The 16311-nt window shown below is 36.5% G+C and overlaps 2 protein-coding genes across 2 annotated transcripts in view; both read left to right on the forward strand.

Moving 5' to 3' along the window:
• The window catches only part of cpne8 (copine VIII), a gene marked incomplete at both ends in the record, with an annotated part of 58746 nt that overhangs the window by 42108 nt on the left and 327 nt on the right, over nt 1–16311 (forward strand). The window contains 4 exons of the mRNA XM_079413960.1: nt 2340–2467; nt 2869–2971; nt 4758–4815; nt 9122–9195. Coding sequence (XP_079270086.1) covers nt 2340–2467; nt 2869–2971; nt 4758–4815; nt 9122–9195 — 363 coding nt within the window. The remainder of the gene's footprint in view (nt 1–2339; nt 2468–2868; nt 2972–4757; nt 4816–9121; nt 9196–16311) is intronic.
• The window catches only part of LOC306868005 (histone H3.2-like), a gene marked incomplete at its 3' end in the record, with an annotated part of 468278 nt that overhangs the window by 2650 nt on the left and 449317 nt on the right, over nt 1–16311 (forward strand). The window lies entirely within an intron of this gene.

The following is a 16311-nucleotide window of genomic DNA, read 5'->3' on the forward strand; positions in this document are numbered from 1 at the left end:
ATCTAACATCTGTTTTGATCTTTGATTTACACACCCTACTGTCATGTCAGTCAGGGTTGACAGGACCCTGTGACGTGACAGTCAGGGTGACAGAGAGGGTCACATAGCTATAAATCAGGGCATAAATCAGATCATAAATCATCATTTGGACATAATGTATAGGATAGAACTACTCATGTGGTTTTGCATTGTCCTGCTGAAATACACAAGACCTTCCCTGAAATAGATGTTGTCTGGAGGGGAGCATATGTTGCTGTAAAACCTTTATATACCTTTCAGCATTCATAGTGCCTTCCAAAACATGCAAGATGCCCATACCGTATGCACTTATGCACCCCCATACCATCAGAGATGCTGGGTTTTGAACTGAACGCTGATAACACGCTGGAAGGTCTCCCTCCTCTTTAGCCTGGAGGACATGGCCTCCGTGATTTCCAACAAGAATGTCAACTTTGGACTCGTCTGACCATACAACACTTTTCCACTTTGCAACAATCCATTTTAAATGAGCCTTGGCCCACATTACACGACGCCGCTTCTGGACCATGTTCACATATGGCTTCCTTTTTGCACGATAGAGGTTTAGTTGGCATCTGCAGATGGCACTGTGGATTGTGTTTACCGTCAGTGGTTGCTGAAAGTATTCTTGGGCCCATTTAGTAATGTCAATGACAAAATCATGCCAATGAGTGACATAGTGTCGTGTGAGGGCCCGAAGACCATGGGCATCCAACAAAGGTCTTCGGCCTTGTCCCTTACAGACAGAGATTTCTCCAGTTTCTCTGAATCTTTTGATGATGTTATGCACTGTAGATGATGAGATTTGATGTTCTCCCAGCTGAATATTCTCAAAATGTCTTGCTTTTTCAACCCTTTGTTGCCCCTGTGCCAACTTTTTTAAGACCTGTAGCAGGAATCAAATTTGAAATGAGCTCATTTAGTGGATAAAAGTGTAAAATGTCTCCGTTTCAATATTTTTGTTCTCTATATTGTGAATAAAATATTGGCTCATGTGATTTGAATGTCTTTGAGTTTTCATTTTATTCAATATGATGACATATAATTCACTCACATTTTAGTTCTGAATTAGAAAACAAATTACTAGAAATAAACTCAATACCCGTAGAGTGTTGTTCTACTGGGTTACACAAATTTTAAGGAAATTTGAAAGCTTGTGTTCTGCAAGTGAACGTCCCCTTATTGTGCCATCCAAAAGAGGCACAAAATCATTTTCACAGACTTTTACATTAAATGTTCCCTCCTGGTGGAATGACCTTCCCAACTCAATCCCAGCAACTCAATCCCAGAGTCCTTAGCCATCTTCAAGAATCGGCTAAAATCGCATCTCTTCCATCTTTATTTGAACTCTAGCACTCTCTATTCTAATTCTACTCTTAAAAAAAGACTTGCACTCTATTCATTTACTAACTGCTTGTTTTCTTAAAAAAAATGTACACGGTCTTCTCTGTTATTTTTGTATTCTATATATTTGTTTTATTTTTATTTATTATACAATTAACAAAAAGCAAAAAAGGCCTCTAACACTAGCTTGCTCTATTATTTTTCTATTATATCTGTTTTCTTTTTATTTATTATATAGTTTAAAAAAAGGTAACTGAGACTTGTTATAGCACTTGCATATCATTGCTTTTTTATTGATTTGGACTGCTTCCATTGTCCTCATTTGTAAGTCGCTTTGGATAAAAGCATCTGCTAAATGACTAAATGTAAATGTAAAAAAAACAACAACAAAAAACAGATATATATATATATATAAATATATTAGTGCTGTCAAACGATTAATCGCATCCAAAATAAAAGTTTTTATTTACATAATATATGTATGTGGACTGTGTATATTTATTATGTAAATACACACACATACAGTATATATTTTGAAAATATTTACATGTGTATAGATTTATATATTTATATTCTTATATTTGATTTAATATATAAATATATTTAATACATAAAAAATAACATATTTTTCTTAAATATATACATGCATGTGTTTGTATTTATATATACATAATAAATATATACAATATACACACATATATTATGTAAAAAAAACTTTTATTTTGGATGCGATTAGTCGCGATTAATAGTTTGACAGCACTGATATATATATATATATATATATATATATATATATATATATCCATAAAAGAAATTAAAGTATATAAATTATAATTTTACAATTTGACATACACTGCAAGTGCTCAGTTCAATTAAGCACACTCATTTAGAGTATGTTTGTGTCTTACTCTCTGGTGCTTGTATTTGTGAATGTGTGTATCACATGTGCATATGTTCATTTTTATGTGTACTTACAGAACGGGAACCCAGAAAACCCATATTGCAGTGGGATAGAGGGTGTTCTAGAGGCGTATTATCAGAGTCTGAAGTCTGTTCGTCTGTATGGCCCAACATACTTTTCACCTGTCATTAATCATGTAGCAAGGTGAGGCGGCCAATTATATTTCAATATACTTATAGACTATTCTTCACACTAGTTATTTAGACCATGCGCTAAAAATATCCTGATAAAATTTACAGTTACGAAAAAAAATTTCAGGTTTTGTTTTACAGTAAAATTGCATGTAATAGAATGTTAAACCATTAATTTCTTCTTATTTTGTTATATTTACAATGTTATGTTTGCATCCTGGTACCTCAAGAACTGATTGCAGGCAATAGCCCAAAAAGCTTGGAAAATCTACCACAAATAGTACACCATCATGGTATTTTTGACTATTTTAGATGTACTTTTCTTTGTGACACTAGGATGGATTGGATTTGAAATGTGATTCAGCCCCTGTGTCCGTTCCAGGCACATGAAGTGATCAGCTTATTTCTTTGCAGATATGCGTCATTAGTAAAGGATGGCTCTGAATACTTCATCCTCCTCATCATCTCTGATGGGGTCATCTCAGACATGGCCCAGACGAAAGAATCAATTGTAAATGTAAGTTAAAAAAAACACAGTTCCCTGCAATCTTTACACCATTTGGAAGAATAGAAAAGAGAAGCGACCCTTATATACAATGAAAAGCTGACACCAAGTTTTATTATGTTGTAGGCCTATTACTTTGCTGATAAACAGCAAGATATCGACATAATGTCAACATTGTGTCCCCAAGTTATCAACTCTTGTTACCATCAAAATTTTCCCCCTTTTAAGGTGATGAACTATTCCATAAATGTATAAAAACGTTGTCTGAATAATGTTGTTTTTCACTAAGGTATTATCTTAAAATGTCAGCCCTGTTACCATGATCAAAGTAGACAAATTATTTACTTTTTAATTTGACATTATACGTCTATAAAACAGTTAACAGTTGTCGACTACAAAATCATGGTAACAGGACTGACATTTGAGGATCATACCTGATTATCTACCTTTAAAAATATACAAAAATATGTATCCCTTTATCACACTGGAACCTTATTTTTAAGAGTCTAAGTTTGTTTGCTTTGTAAACAATAGGCATTTATCATTCTAATCACTAGAAAACCTGTTTATTGGATGAAAAATTAGACTATCATTGTGCTGCAATAAAAGAGAATAATTTACGCCCACTCACAAAGTTTGTTGATTCCTCATTGTGGATCCTATTACAATATGAAGAATACAGAATTAGAAAAAAAGTCTTAAATGGAATCCATTTGTCTTTCCTTTAAACACATCAACCGAGACGCTGAATTGTGATATATTGTGTAGACTGTAATGGGCAGAGTCTCTTCGAACCATGACAGGAGTCATTCATAATGTGTCAGTGTGCAGATAGCTGAGCCGTCTATGTTTCCTGGGCTTAATGAATGGGCCTCATATTTCAGAATTACAGAGTTCAAACTTTAAATAAACATAAAAGTAATGTATCAATGTACACACAAAATGTATGAATATGTCAGAATGTGTAACAGGGGTGCAATTAACATGTACATACAGTGTTTGTATATTTAGACAAAATTAAGTCTTCATTCAGAAGGAGACCAAATCTTTGTAGATTTTGATGAATATAAAACATTATATATATAAAAAAAAAACATTTGCAAGAGTATTGTTTATTTATTCATTTTAAATAACCCAGTAACAGGGCTGAATGATTTAGCTTGACAAATCCATTCAACACTATATTTTCTCCAGAAATTGAGAAAATGGAATGGTGTCACTTTCTGGAATGGAATGGGGAGAAATTATGCAATAACAGAGTTGAACATAAAATCCGGGAAATAGCTAAATATTGCATTTTTGCTCATTATTTATTTTCAAATCACAATTTTACAGGGATCACAGGCATTCAATTGATTAAAATTGGCCATTGTTTTAAAAAGTAAATGACAACCAGTTTGTACCCTATTTGAGAAAAGTTCCCCATGTGTCTCCATGATAGATCGAACACAAGATGTTGTATTCCAATACTGCGATCACAAGTCTGTGTTGCCCATGTTTTATTATATAAATGTGACCCTGGCTGTGAAAACTTCTACATAAAATCATCTTTCATTAGGTAAAGAACATTATGTGAAAATGTAACCTTGATATCTTTAATATCGACTGAGTAAGGCCATGTCAAAGACTGAAATCATAGTGAAATTAATGGTTGAACTCAAACTTTGATGTTTGTTATCTCATAATTTGACTTTGAGACTTTAGCCTGGATTTCACAGAGAGGGTCACAAATGTTGAATTATATGAGGAGGCTATTCCTGGGGGTCTTGTTTTAATAAACTCTTCCCTTCTGTTGAAGGCCTCCAGTCTTCCCATGTCAATTATCATCGTTGGAGTTGGGCCGGCTGAGTTTGATGGTAAGATGAGAGTGATATGTATGTCTTTGGGGATGTTTGAAGATGTGATATCAGTCTAGTCTAACAGAGAACCATCAAACCAGATCAGATCAAAAGAGAAGCCTGTTTCACACATGTTCCAGCGAGACCAATCAGTCTCCCAGAACGTCATTAGTAGCGTATGTGCTGTATGAGCTTTGAAATGTCTTATCAGTTCAGTTCTTAAATAACCCTGTACCTCTCCTTTCATCAGAAAAGTGTGATCCAGTTATTTAGTTTCAACTGTCATCACTGCCTCATCTGCTGCAGTTTTCATATTTTGTTTGTTGTTAGCATATTGTAACCTTGTAATAAGACCGAGATAAATATTGTAATAAGACCAAGATGGCGGCGCGTACACATCGCGAGGCTCAGCGTCTCTCTAGTTTTTGCAATTTTGCAGTATTTTTCCTGCTCATCTCGGGCCTGTTCACACTGAACAGCTTTGCCTTAACATCATAAACCCGACAGGAGCTTTTGGATATCGGTCTGCACTTTTCCAACAGTTTTATAACCAATCATCGACTCATCCCTGAGATCTCCAGAACACCCGAGGCTACGCACTCTGCTCGGCCAGGTGGAAGTGCTCACAGGCGGCGCCGAGATCGTAAACAAAGGCGGGGGAACGCGGAGGCTAAGAGCTAAGCTAAAGCTAACACCGCACCGGCTCTCTTTACCCAGCATTTTCCTCGCTAATGTGCGGTCATTGGTGAACAAAATGGATGAGATACGACTTCACATCACCCATAGTAAGAAACTTTTGGACTGCAATGTCATGGTTTTCACTGAAACATGGCTACATAGCGACATACCCAATAATGTTATTGATCTAACCGGACGCAACACGCTCCGAGCAGATAGAACGGCAGATGACTCCAGCAAGACCAGAGGTGGAGGATTGTGCATTTATGTAAACAAAGCTTGGTGTACGAACTCTGACATTGTTGGAAGACACTGCTCACCTAACCTAGAGTTTCTCATGGTTAAGTGTAGACCTTTCTATCTGCCGCGGGAGTTCACTTCCACCATTATAACTGCAGCCTATATTCCCCCAGATGCTAATGCCAAGCTTGCTATGAATTGCTATTTAAATAGCAGCACTATGAGGTAGAAAAAATTATGAATAGCTTATTGATATGGTGATATTTACATGGAGTCATGTGATGTTATGACACAGAGTTAGAGTTTAGGAGCCTGATGGCCTGGGGGAAGAAGCTCCTCCTAAGTCTCTCAGTCTTTGCCATCAGGCTACGGAAGCGCTTACCAGATAGAAGCAAAGTGAATAGCTGGTTACCAGGGTGATTAGAGTCCTTGATGATTTTAACAGCTCTACTTTTGCAGCGTTTGAGGTAGATGTCCTGCAGAGAGGGGAGAACAGACCCTGAGATGCGCTCAGCTAAGTGCACAACTCTCTGTAGTGCTTTGCCGTCCTGATTGGAGCTGTTTCCATACCACACTGAGATGCACTGAGTCAATACACTTTCTATGGTCCCTGAATAGAAAGTTTTCAGGATTGCTGGTGAGACCCTGAATTTCCTCAGCTGTCGCAGATGGTACAGTCTTTGCCTGGCTTTCTTAACCTGTGTTTGGATGTGTGTAGTCCAAGTCAGGTTCTCGGAGATGTTTACACCGAGGTACTTGAAGCTACTCACCCTCTCCACAGGGGTCCCATTGATCATAAGAGGAGTGTAGGGCTGCTGCTGTCTCTTCCTGAAGTCCATGATCAGCTCTTTAGTTTTGCTCACATTCAGAGAGACACAGTTGTCCTGGCACCATGATGTGAGTCTCTCTACCTCATCCAAGTATGCGGTCTCATCATTGTTGGAGATGAGGCCCAGAACCACAGTATCATCAGCGAATTTGACAATAGATGTGGAGCTGTGAGAGGACACGCAGTCATGCGTGTAGAGAGAGTAGAGCAGGGGACTCAGGACACAGCCCTGTGGGGCTCCTATGTTCAGAGTGATGGAGTTTGAGGTGAACTGGCCAACTTTCACCACTTGAGGTCTGCCGGTGAGGAAGTCTTGAATCCAGTCACAGAGTGAGGAGTTTAGGCCGAGGTCAGTGAGTTTAGAGGCCAGCTTGATGGGGACTATAGTGTTGAAAGCTGAGCTATAGTCAATGAATAGCAGCCTTACATAATTCCCATTGTTGCTGTCCAAGTGTGTGAGGGAAGAGTGGAGGACGTGAGAAATGGCATCGTCCGTGGATCTGTTTGGGCGATAGGCAAACTGAAGAGGGTCCAAAGTATCAGGTATGGAGGAGCAGATGTGGCTCTTTACAAGTCTCTCAAAAACCTTCATGACTATGAAGAGTCTGCATGCGGCCATTAGTAAACAACAGACTGTACACCCGGAGGCTGCATTTATTGTTGTAGGTGATTTTAATCACTCCAACTTAAAGACAGTGCTCCCCAAATTCCATCAGCATGTCTCCTGCCACACTAGAGGAGACAAAACTTTGGATCATGTTTACACAAACATCGCTGGAGCTTACATCGCATTTTTGTGCTTTGTCTAACAAATTTAAACATGCAAATTTGTTTAGTAAATAAAGTTTTTAAAAGCTTATTTTTATTTATTTATTTATTCTATTCATTTAAATTGTGTTGAAGTACTTCTCACTAAAGTGAATTTGTCATTCATTGTCATTAGCTGGGTTTCTATTACAGATTTGCGGAAAAAATGTATATGTTGATAAAAAAACCTATTGCGAATCGAATTGATTTCCATTAACCAATCTGCTGCAAATAAAACGTAATTTTTTCCTCTCGCAAGAAGTCATGGCGATGGATGTTGGTAGGTTTACATATTTTGCAGCCTCTAGTCACTATTTTTAATATTACATATTTTGCAGCCATTATTTTGAATCTAAGGAGATTTATGTGTGTATCTTCAGCAAAGCAGTGCTGAGAGACGCTTCTCGGACGCTTCTGAAACATGCCATGGCAAGGCAAGCATTGACTAGAGTGGCCGTAACGCACTGCAGATGTGTACAGTGTTAATAAAGGGTTATCCAAGCATTAATGGCAAGGAAAGCCCTTTATATTTGAGAGCGGCCACGGATGAAGTGTTTCTTGGAGGTTATAGTACATTAAAGAATGATCATGTGGACTTTTACATATGTCAGATGACCTGTAAATGCAAAAAAACAGTTTCCATTGCAGTTTTGCTATGTATTCCATTTTCAAATTGCCTGAAACACCACCTCATGCGAGCATAATTTTTTTTTTTCAAAACTGGTGTGTTTCCATATTCACAATTTCAATTTGCGCAATTTGAAGGGTAATGGAAATGTGGCTATTGTTTTGTTTATAGACCCAAATTCTAAAATTGAAAGAATGTTTTCAACCCACTTTCTGTATACAGTTAGTTAGGGCTTTCTAAAAATAAGGTTTCCACCCTCTTTTGCACCAGATCTCTGACACTTATACCCTGTTTACACCTGGTATCAAGATGCATTTGGTCGATCAGATCACAAATAGATGAGGTAGACACCTTCCCATTCACACCTGGTGTTTTAATCAGTCCCTTCTGTCCACTTTTGACCACTTTCCTCATTTCTTTGAGGCAAGGGTGTATGTATGGGCTTTTTCTGCTCTTTCAATCTAATATTGTGAAATAAGTTAATGCATGTTACATATGAATGCAAAAGGAGAAAGCAGAAAACAATAGAGATAGCAGCAGCTTTTGGTTCTGCTCTGATAGCTACAAAACTATGCCTAATTCTGTGGGTTTGTCTAAGAATCAGGAATGGTAAGAGAACATTGTGCTTTTTATATTTTTTCCAGTACATGCATTTGGTTGAATGGATGTCCACTTGTGATCAGATCAGCAAACACTATTGTGTGTAACTGTTGTCTAATTCACTGATAGACCTTTTTCATTGTGTAGGCACCTTAACTTTTACTTTCACAGCTTTAACTGCTTAGGTTATGTCAGCATAGTACTTTATTTGACAAGACCACAAAAAATCCCATTTCTCATTAAATGTGCTTTTATGTTATACATTAAAAAGCAAACCTTGGTCTCGTCTGTGCTTGCAATAAAGGTTGATACTTTCTTTTCCTCTAATGAAGATAAAACCTCATTTACATGCAGCTCCCTGTGTTCTTGTTATCTCACAGCAGTCATGATTTGCTCTTTGAACTCATTTCATAGCTGCTACATTAAAGGGTGTATTTGAACTCATATGCAATCCAATGATAGCACACTTGACTATAACAGTCTGAGCCGAATGTGGGCACCACATGATGTTTTTTTCTGTACCATTTTCTTCTGTTTGACAGAGATGATTGAACTAGATGGAGATGAGGTCAGGATATCATCCAGGGGTCGCTTCGCGGAGAGAGACATCGTGCAGGTGAGCTTTCTAGCTCTATATCCGTTGACAGAAATAGTAAGCCAATATTCCAGGCGATTTCCAGCCTAATGTCTACAGCATCTGTAGCACTGATGATCACAGACAATATTTTTGACTTCATCTCTCAATGTGTGTGGCAAAAGCAAAGGGGAAAACTGTTTAAAGTAAATGCATAGAGGGTGAGAATAAATGTATAGAACTGAGAATAAATGGGGCCAGGACCAGGATGGCAGCTTAACGGAGAGGCTCTGAGTAACCGTGCACAATTTAATATAAAAACCTTTAATATACTCTGCCAGTCTTTTAACACAACATCGGCATTGATATGTAAAAACCTTCCATAACTAAACAGTGTGACATCTTTACTTGAGGACGTAAGACTAGTGTAAAAACAACTTGGGCAAGTGTACTGACTGAAGTGGAAGCTAACCAAATGGATAGCTTAGCCTAAGGTTTAAATGAACTGAAATCGCTTCGAGCAGAAATCGGCATAATGGCTGGGGCCGGACAAAGCGTTCACTTTAGAACGAGTTCATCGCACACTAGCGTCCAGGAAGCCCAACCACAACAGAGCTATCCTCATCCGTTTCTTACAGTTTCAGAAGAAGGAATTTGTCTACCGTGAATCAAGCCGGCATGACATCATGCACGACGGGATGAAGATATCCATCGCACAGGACCCCTTCGTTTACATTTGCACCACTCTATTATTATTATTATTATTATATTTTTAAATTATTTATATATATATTTTTTTTCTCTCTTCTTATTTCTATCTTCCCTAATATACTAAGACAGTAATTTAGTAAAACAGTAATATACTAAAACAGTAATATACTAAAACAGTAATATACTAAGACAGTAATTTACTAAAACAGTAATATACTAAAACAGTAATATACTAAAACAGTAATATACTAAGACAGTAATTTAGTAAAACAGTAATATACTAAAACAGTAATATACTAAAACAGTAATATACTAAGACAGTAATTTACTAAAACAGTAATATACTAAAACAGTAATATACTAAAACAGTAATATACTAAGACAGTAATTTACTAAAACAGTAATATACTAAAACAGTAATATACTAAAACAGTAATATACTAAAACAGTAATATACTAAAACAGTAATATACTAAGACAGTAATTTACTAAAACAGTAATATACTAAAACACTAATATACTAAGACAGTAATTTACTTAGACAGTAATATACTAAGACAGTAATATACTAAAACAGTAATATACTAAAACAGTAATATACTAAAACAGTAATATACTAAAACAGTAATATACTAAAACACTAATATACTAAGACAGTAATTTACTTAGACAGTAATATACTTAGACAGTAATATACTAAGACAGTAATATACTAAGACAGTAATATACTAAAACAGTAATATACTAAGACAGTAATATACTAAAACAGTAATATACTAAGACAGTAATATACTTAGACAGTAATATACTAAGACAGTAATATACTAAGACAGTAATATACTAAAACAGTAATATACTTAGACAGTAATATACTAAGACAGTAATATACTAAGACAGTAATATACTAAAACAGTAATATACTAAGACAGTAATATACTAAAACAGTAATATACTAAGACAGTAATATACTAAAACAGTAATATACTAAAACACTAATATACTAAGACAGTAATTTACTTAGACAGTAATATACTAAGACAGTAATTTACTTAGACAGTAATATACTAAGACAGTAATTTATGGCGAAAACAAAACTAAAAGGTAATCTGGATATTAAAATTACAAGTTGGAGTGTCCGGGGAAAATATCTCAAATCTAAAATAGTGTTTTTACAAGAGTCATATTTGATTGCATCAGATATGCATTGCTTGAGTTAAAGATGGCCAAGTTCTCATGCAAGGAGTGTAGTTATCCTCATTCATAGATTGTTGCCATTTCAGGTTACAAAAACTATTCAAGACCCTTCTGGAAGATATATAATTGTTCAGGGGAGTATTTTGACACAAAAACTAAATCTTATAAATACTTATGGTCCCAATGAAGACAGCCCATCATTTTTTGAGAAATAATTGTTTAACTGTTTCTGATTTGGAGGGATTTAATATAATTGGAGGTGATTTTAATTGTACCCTCGACCCAATATTGGACAGATCCACCCAAATAGATACAACTCATATACAAACTAGGAAAACATTAATTGAATATATGAAGGATCTAAGATTAATTGAAGTTTGGAGAATGTTGAACCCAAATAAAAGAGAATATTCTTGTTACTCAAGCTCATATAAAACTCATTCACAAATTGATTATTCACCTGAAAAAGCAGGTAAACTGGCATGGAGGATAAAGAAGATGCAATCTGATAGAACAATTAATAATGTGAAGCTGAAGTCTGGTAATTTAACTACAGACCCAGTAGAGATAAATAACCATTTTAGAGATTTCTATCAAACATTATATAAATCAGAATATAACGGAAATAGAAAAGTGCAGAAATTGTTTATTGACCAGTTGCAATTTAAGACTATATCAGACGATGAGAAAATAGCATTAGACAGCCCATTAACAATAGAAGATCTTAGTGGAGCGATAGGAGATATCAATATTGATAAAGCGCCAGGATCAGATGGGCTTCCAATAGAATTTTACAAGACATTTAAGAGACAATTACTTGATATGTATGAGGAATCTTTTATGACAAGAACGCTTCCAGATTCATTAAGATTAGCTATCATAACTTTAATATTAAAACCAAATAAGTCCCCAACTGAGTGTTTATCTTACAGACCAATTAGTTTAATGGGATGCGATACAAAATTACTTTATAAAGTGCTTTCTAGAAGATTAGATCAATTTGGCTTCTATACACAAACCCAGCTGTTGAGATATTAACTAATAACACCATCTCAAAAACTTTTAATCTACAACGATGTACTCGTCAAGGGTGCCCTCTGTCCCCACTGTTGTTTGTGTTGGCAGTCGAACCCTTAGCTATGGCAGAAAGAGGCCATGAGGTATATATCTCTTTATTTGCGGATGATGTCATATTTTTTCTGACAAATCTGAAAAGCAGTATCCCTTATATGATGAGGTTAATTGAAAACTTCTGAGAATTTTCTGGATATAAAATTAATAATTCCAAGTCAAGTCAAGTCAGCTTTATTATATAGTGCTTTTAACAATACAGATTGTGTCAAAGCACTTAACAGTATCAAACTGGAGGATAGAGTGTCAGTAATGTATAATAATAAGATTAAACACTCAATTTTCAGTTAAAGGCATTTCATTATTGAGTTCAGAGATGTCATTGTCTAGCTCAGTTTAGTTTAAATAGTATCTGTGAAATCAAATTGATGATAATCACTAGAAATTAAGTGTCAGTATTATGCCAAGTCAGTATTATTGTTTCTTAATGTACTGACTTTTACTTGGCACTGTAAATACTGTATGTGACGAATTTATCTATGTTATTTTTTAAATTTAATTATTATTCAATTTATGTAAGTGCAAACTGAATATGTATGTATGGAAGAGTGAGTGCTCGTGCACTTGTTCAGGTGTTCTTTTGTAACAGTAGGGTTAGTTGTTGTGGGGTCATGAAAAAAAAAAAAAAGAACCGAGAATAAATGTTTAACTTTGATCATCATAGAAACAAACTCATCCTAATCTTGGATGGCCTGAGGTTGAGTACGTTTTCAACAATTTTTAATTTTTCAGCTTCCGGATGATACACTATATTGCCAAAAGTATTGGCACCCCCTTCTAATGAACATGTTTGACTACTTTAGTCATTTCTATGAGTACAAATCTTAATGTTTAAGCATATAAGGATATTCTAGGGAATTGTGTGCTTCTAATTTTAAAGCAACAGTTTGGACAGGATCTTTTTTCTATTCTAACATGACAGTGTCTCTGTGTATAAGACACGGTTCAAAAAGACATGATTGATTGAGTCAGTGTGGAAGAACTGGACTGGTCTGCAGAAAGCCAAGTCCTGATCCCAGCTGAACTCCTCTGGTGTGACTTTATATGCAGACCTTGAGACAAAAACTCATCACCAAACACCAATGACTTGTACATAAGGGTACTGTTATTTTAGACACGTCCAAAACTGTTTCAACAGAGATTGAAATACAATTTTTAAATACATGTATGTATATTTATGTTTCCATCTTTGTTGCCACAGTTTTGTTAGTGCCTTTTTCTGTTCTAAAGAAGATCTTTCAAGATTCTTTATTATTGTCACTAAAAGTACAGCGAAATTAGAGCAATCCCTACAGTGCAATCATGCATAAATTAGTGCAAGCTAAAGATCTATATATAAAAAATAAATAAATAAAAATGAATAAATAAAAATTGTAGAAAACGAACAGTCAGACTGAACAATATACGATGTAAACTTATACTAATAGACTGAATAGACACACCGAGAGGTATACAGAGGGTGTTGTTAACCTATGTCGGTTAAGATATAAGATGCCCCATCAGATTGGTGCATTTCTCATTTATTATGTGTTTGTGTTGTGTGTGTGTATGTGTATGCTGACGGTGTTCAGCTCCCATATAGCGCTGGGGTAAAATCTGTTCTTCAGTCTATTGGTTCTTGATTTAATGGACCTAAAACGTTTACCAGAGGGCAGCAATTCAAACAAATGATGTCCAGGATGGAAGGGATCCTTTAAAATGCTCGCTGCCCTTTCGAGGCAGCGTACAGTGTAAAGTTCCTTTAAGGAAGGCAGAGGACAGCCAATAATTTTTTGTGCCGAATTGATCACCCACTGGATAGAAGGACACTAACAACTGCTCTTGCAGATGATTCTTTCTCAGTGTCCTCTAGAAATAGGGTCGCTGCTGTGCTTTTTTGACCACTGCAGAAGTGTTTGTGTTCCAGGAAAGATCCTCAGTGATGTTCATGCCCAATAATCTAAAAGCCGGAACCCTCTCCACACAGACCCCGCTGATGTGCAATGGTGTAAGGTTTGTGTTGTGCTTTCGGGAGTCAATGATGTGCTCTTTGGTTTTTGAAGCATTCAGAGCCAGGTTATTTGCTGTGAACCATTCTGTCAGTCTCTGAATTTCATCTCTGTAAGCTGTTTCATCTCCTCCTGAGATGAGTCCAACTATGGTTGTGTCATCTGCGAATTTGATGATGGCGTTGGTAGGATGGATTGAAATACAGTCATGAGTATAAAGGACGTAGAGAAGTGGACTCAACACGCAGCCTTGTGGGGCGCCTGTGCTCAGAGTTAAAGTGGAGGAGAAATGAGAGCCTAGCTTAACCGTCTGAGGGCGGTTAGTCAGGAAGTCCTTAATCTAGTGACAGATAGATGGAGAGAGGCCTAAATCCAGCAGATTAGCTACCAGCCTGTCAGGAAGGACTGTGTTGAACGCTGAACTATAGTCAATAAAAAGCATCCTCACATAGCTGCCTGGGTGTTCCAGGTGGAGCAATGCTGTGTGCAGGGCAGTAGCAATGGCATCCTCTGTGGACCTATTGGTTCTGCATGAGAACTGATATGGGTCGAAAGTGTCTGGGAGGCTGGCTTTGATGTGCTGCTGAACTAACCTCTCAAAGCACTTCATTATAACTGGGGTAAGTGCAACCGGACGGTAGTCGTTAAGACTACTGATGGCTGTTTTCTTCGGTAATGGAATCATTATTGCTGACTTCAGGCAGGATGGGATGGTGGCTGTTGACAGGGACAGGTTGAAGATCTTTGTGAAGACTGCAGAGAGCTGATCTGCACATTCTTTGAGCACCATTCCCCTCACTCCATCTGGGCCTGCCGCCTTCCTGGGATTGACAGCCCTGAGCACACTCCTCACCCTGTGTTGCTGTTTTGTTAATGGGGGTGTGTATCCACTGGGGGCGGGTGTGAGTGATGTGACTGTCTCTCTCGCCTTCACCTCAAAGGGGGCAAAGAAGCAGTTAAGTTCTTCTGCCAACGAGACATTAGCATCAGAGATTTTGTGATTAATGGTTTTGATGTGTGTAAGGTGTTGAATCCCCCTCCAAAGTCGTTGTGGGTGAAGTGGTCCTCAGTCTTTCTTTTATACTCTGCTTTTGCACCCTTGATGGCTTTCTTAAGATTGGCTCTGGCTGCACTGTAGAGGGCTTTATCTTTGAACCTGAAGGCAGCATTACGTTCTTTTAAATGGTTCCTGACCTCCCTGGTCATCCATGGCTTCTGGTTAGAATAAATCCGGAATGCGTTTGTAAACAGTGACATTAGTGTCAAGGGGGTGTCACAATACTTTTGCCCATATAGTGTATGTATGTACAAGTCATTGGTGTTTGGTGATGAGTTTTTGTCTCAAGGTCTGCATATAAAGTCACACCAGAGGAGTTCAGCTGGGATCAGGACTTGTCTTTCTGCAGACCAGTCAAGTTCTTCCACACTGACTCAATCAATCATGTCTTTTTGAACCGTGTCTTATACACAGAGACACTGTCATGTTAGAATAGAAAAGGTCCTGTCCAAACTGTTGGTATAAAATTAGAAGAACACAATTCCCTAAAATATCATTATATGCTTAAACATTAAGATTTGTACTCATAGAAATTACTAAAGTAGTCAAACATGTTCATTAGAAGGGGGTGCCAATACTTTTGGCAATATAGTGTATATAAATCTCAATAATAAAAAAAGAGTTATATATCATCTGGAAGCTGAATAGATAAAATTTCCATTGATGTTTTATTATTATTATTATTATTATTTTGGACTGTATGGTTTATTAGGATAGGACAATATTTGGCTGAGATACAACTATTTGAAAATCTGTAATCTGGGGGTCCACCAAAATTAAAATATTGAGAAAATTGCCTTTAAAGCTGTCCAAATGAAGTCCTTACCAATGCATATTAGTAGTCACAAATTAAGTTTTGATATATTTACAGTAGGAAATGTACAAAATATCTTCATGGAACATGATCTTTATTTAATATCCTAATGTCTTTTGGATCATTTTGACCCATGCAATGTATTGTTGGCTATTACTACAAATATACCCCAGCGACTTAAGACTGCTTTTGTGCTCCAGGGAACAAATATTAATGCAAATACAGCTTATTAAAAATACACTTTTAATATTTGAACTAGACTA

This window comes from Barbus barbus, assembly GCF_936440315.1.
Source record: "Barbus barbus genome assembly, chromosome: 50".
Lineage (NCBI taxonomy): Eukaryota > Metazoa > Chordata > Actinopteri > Cypriniformes > Cyprinidae > Barbus > Barbus barbus.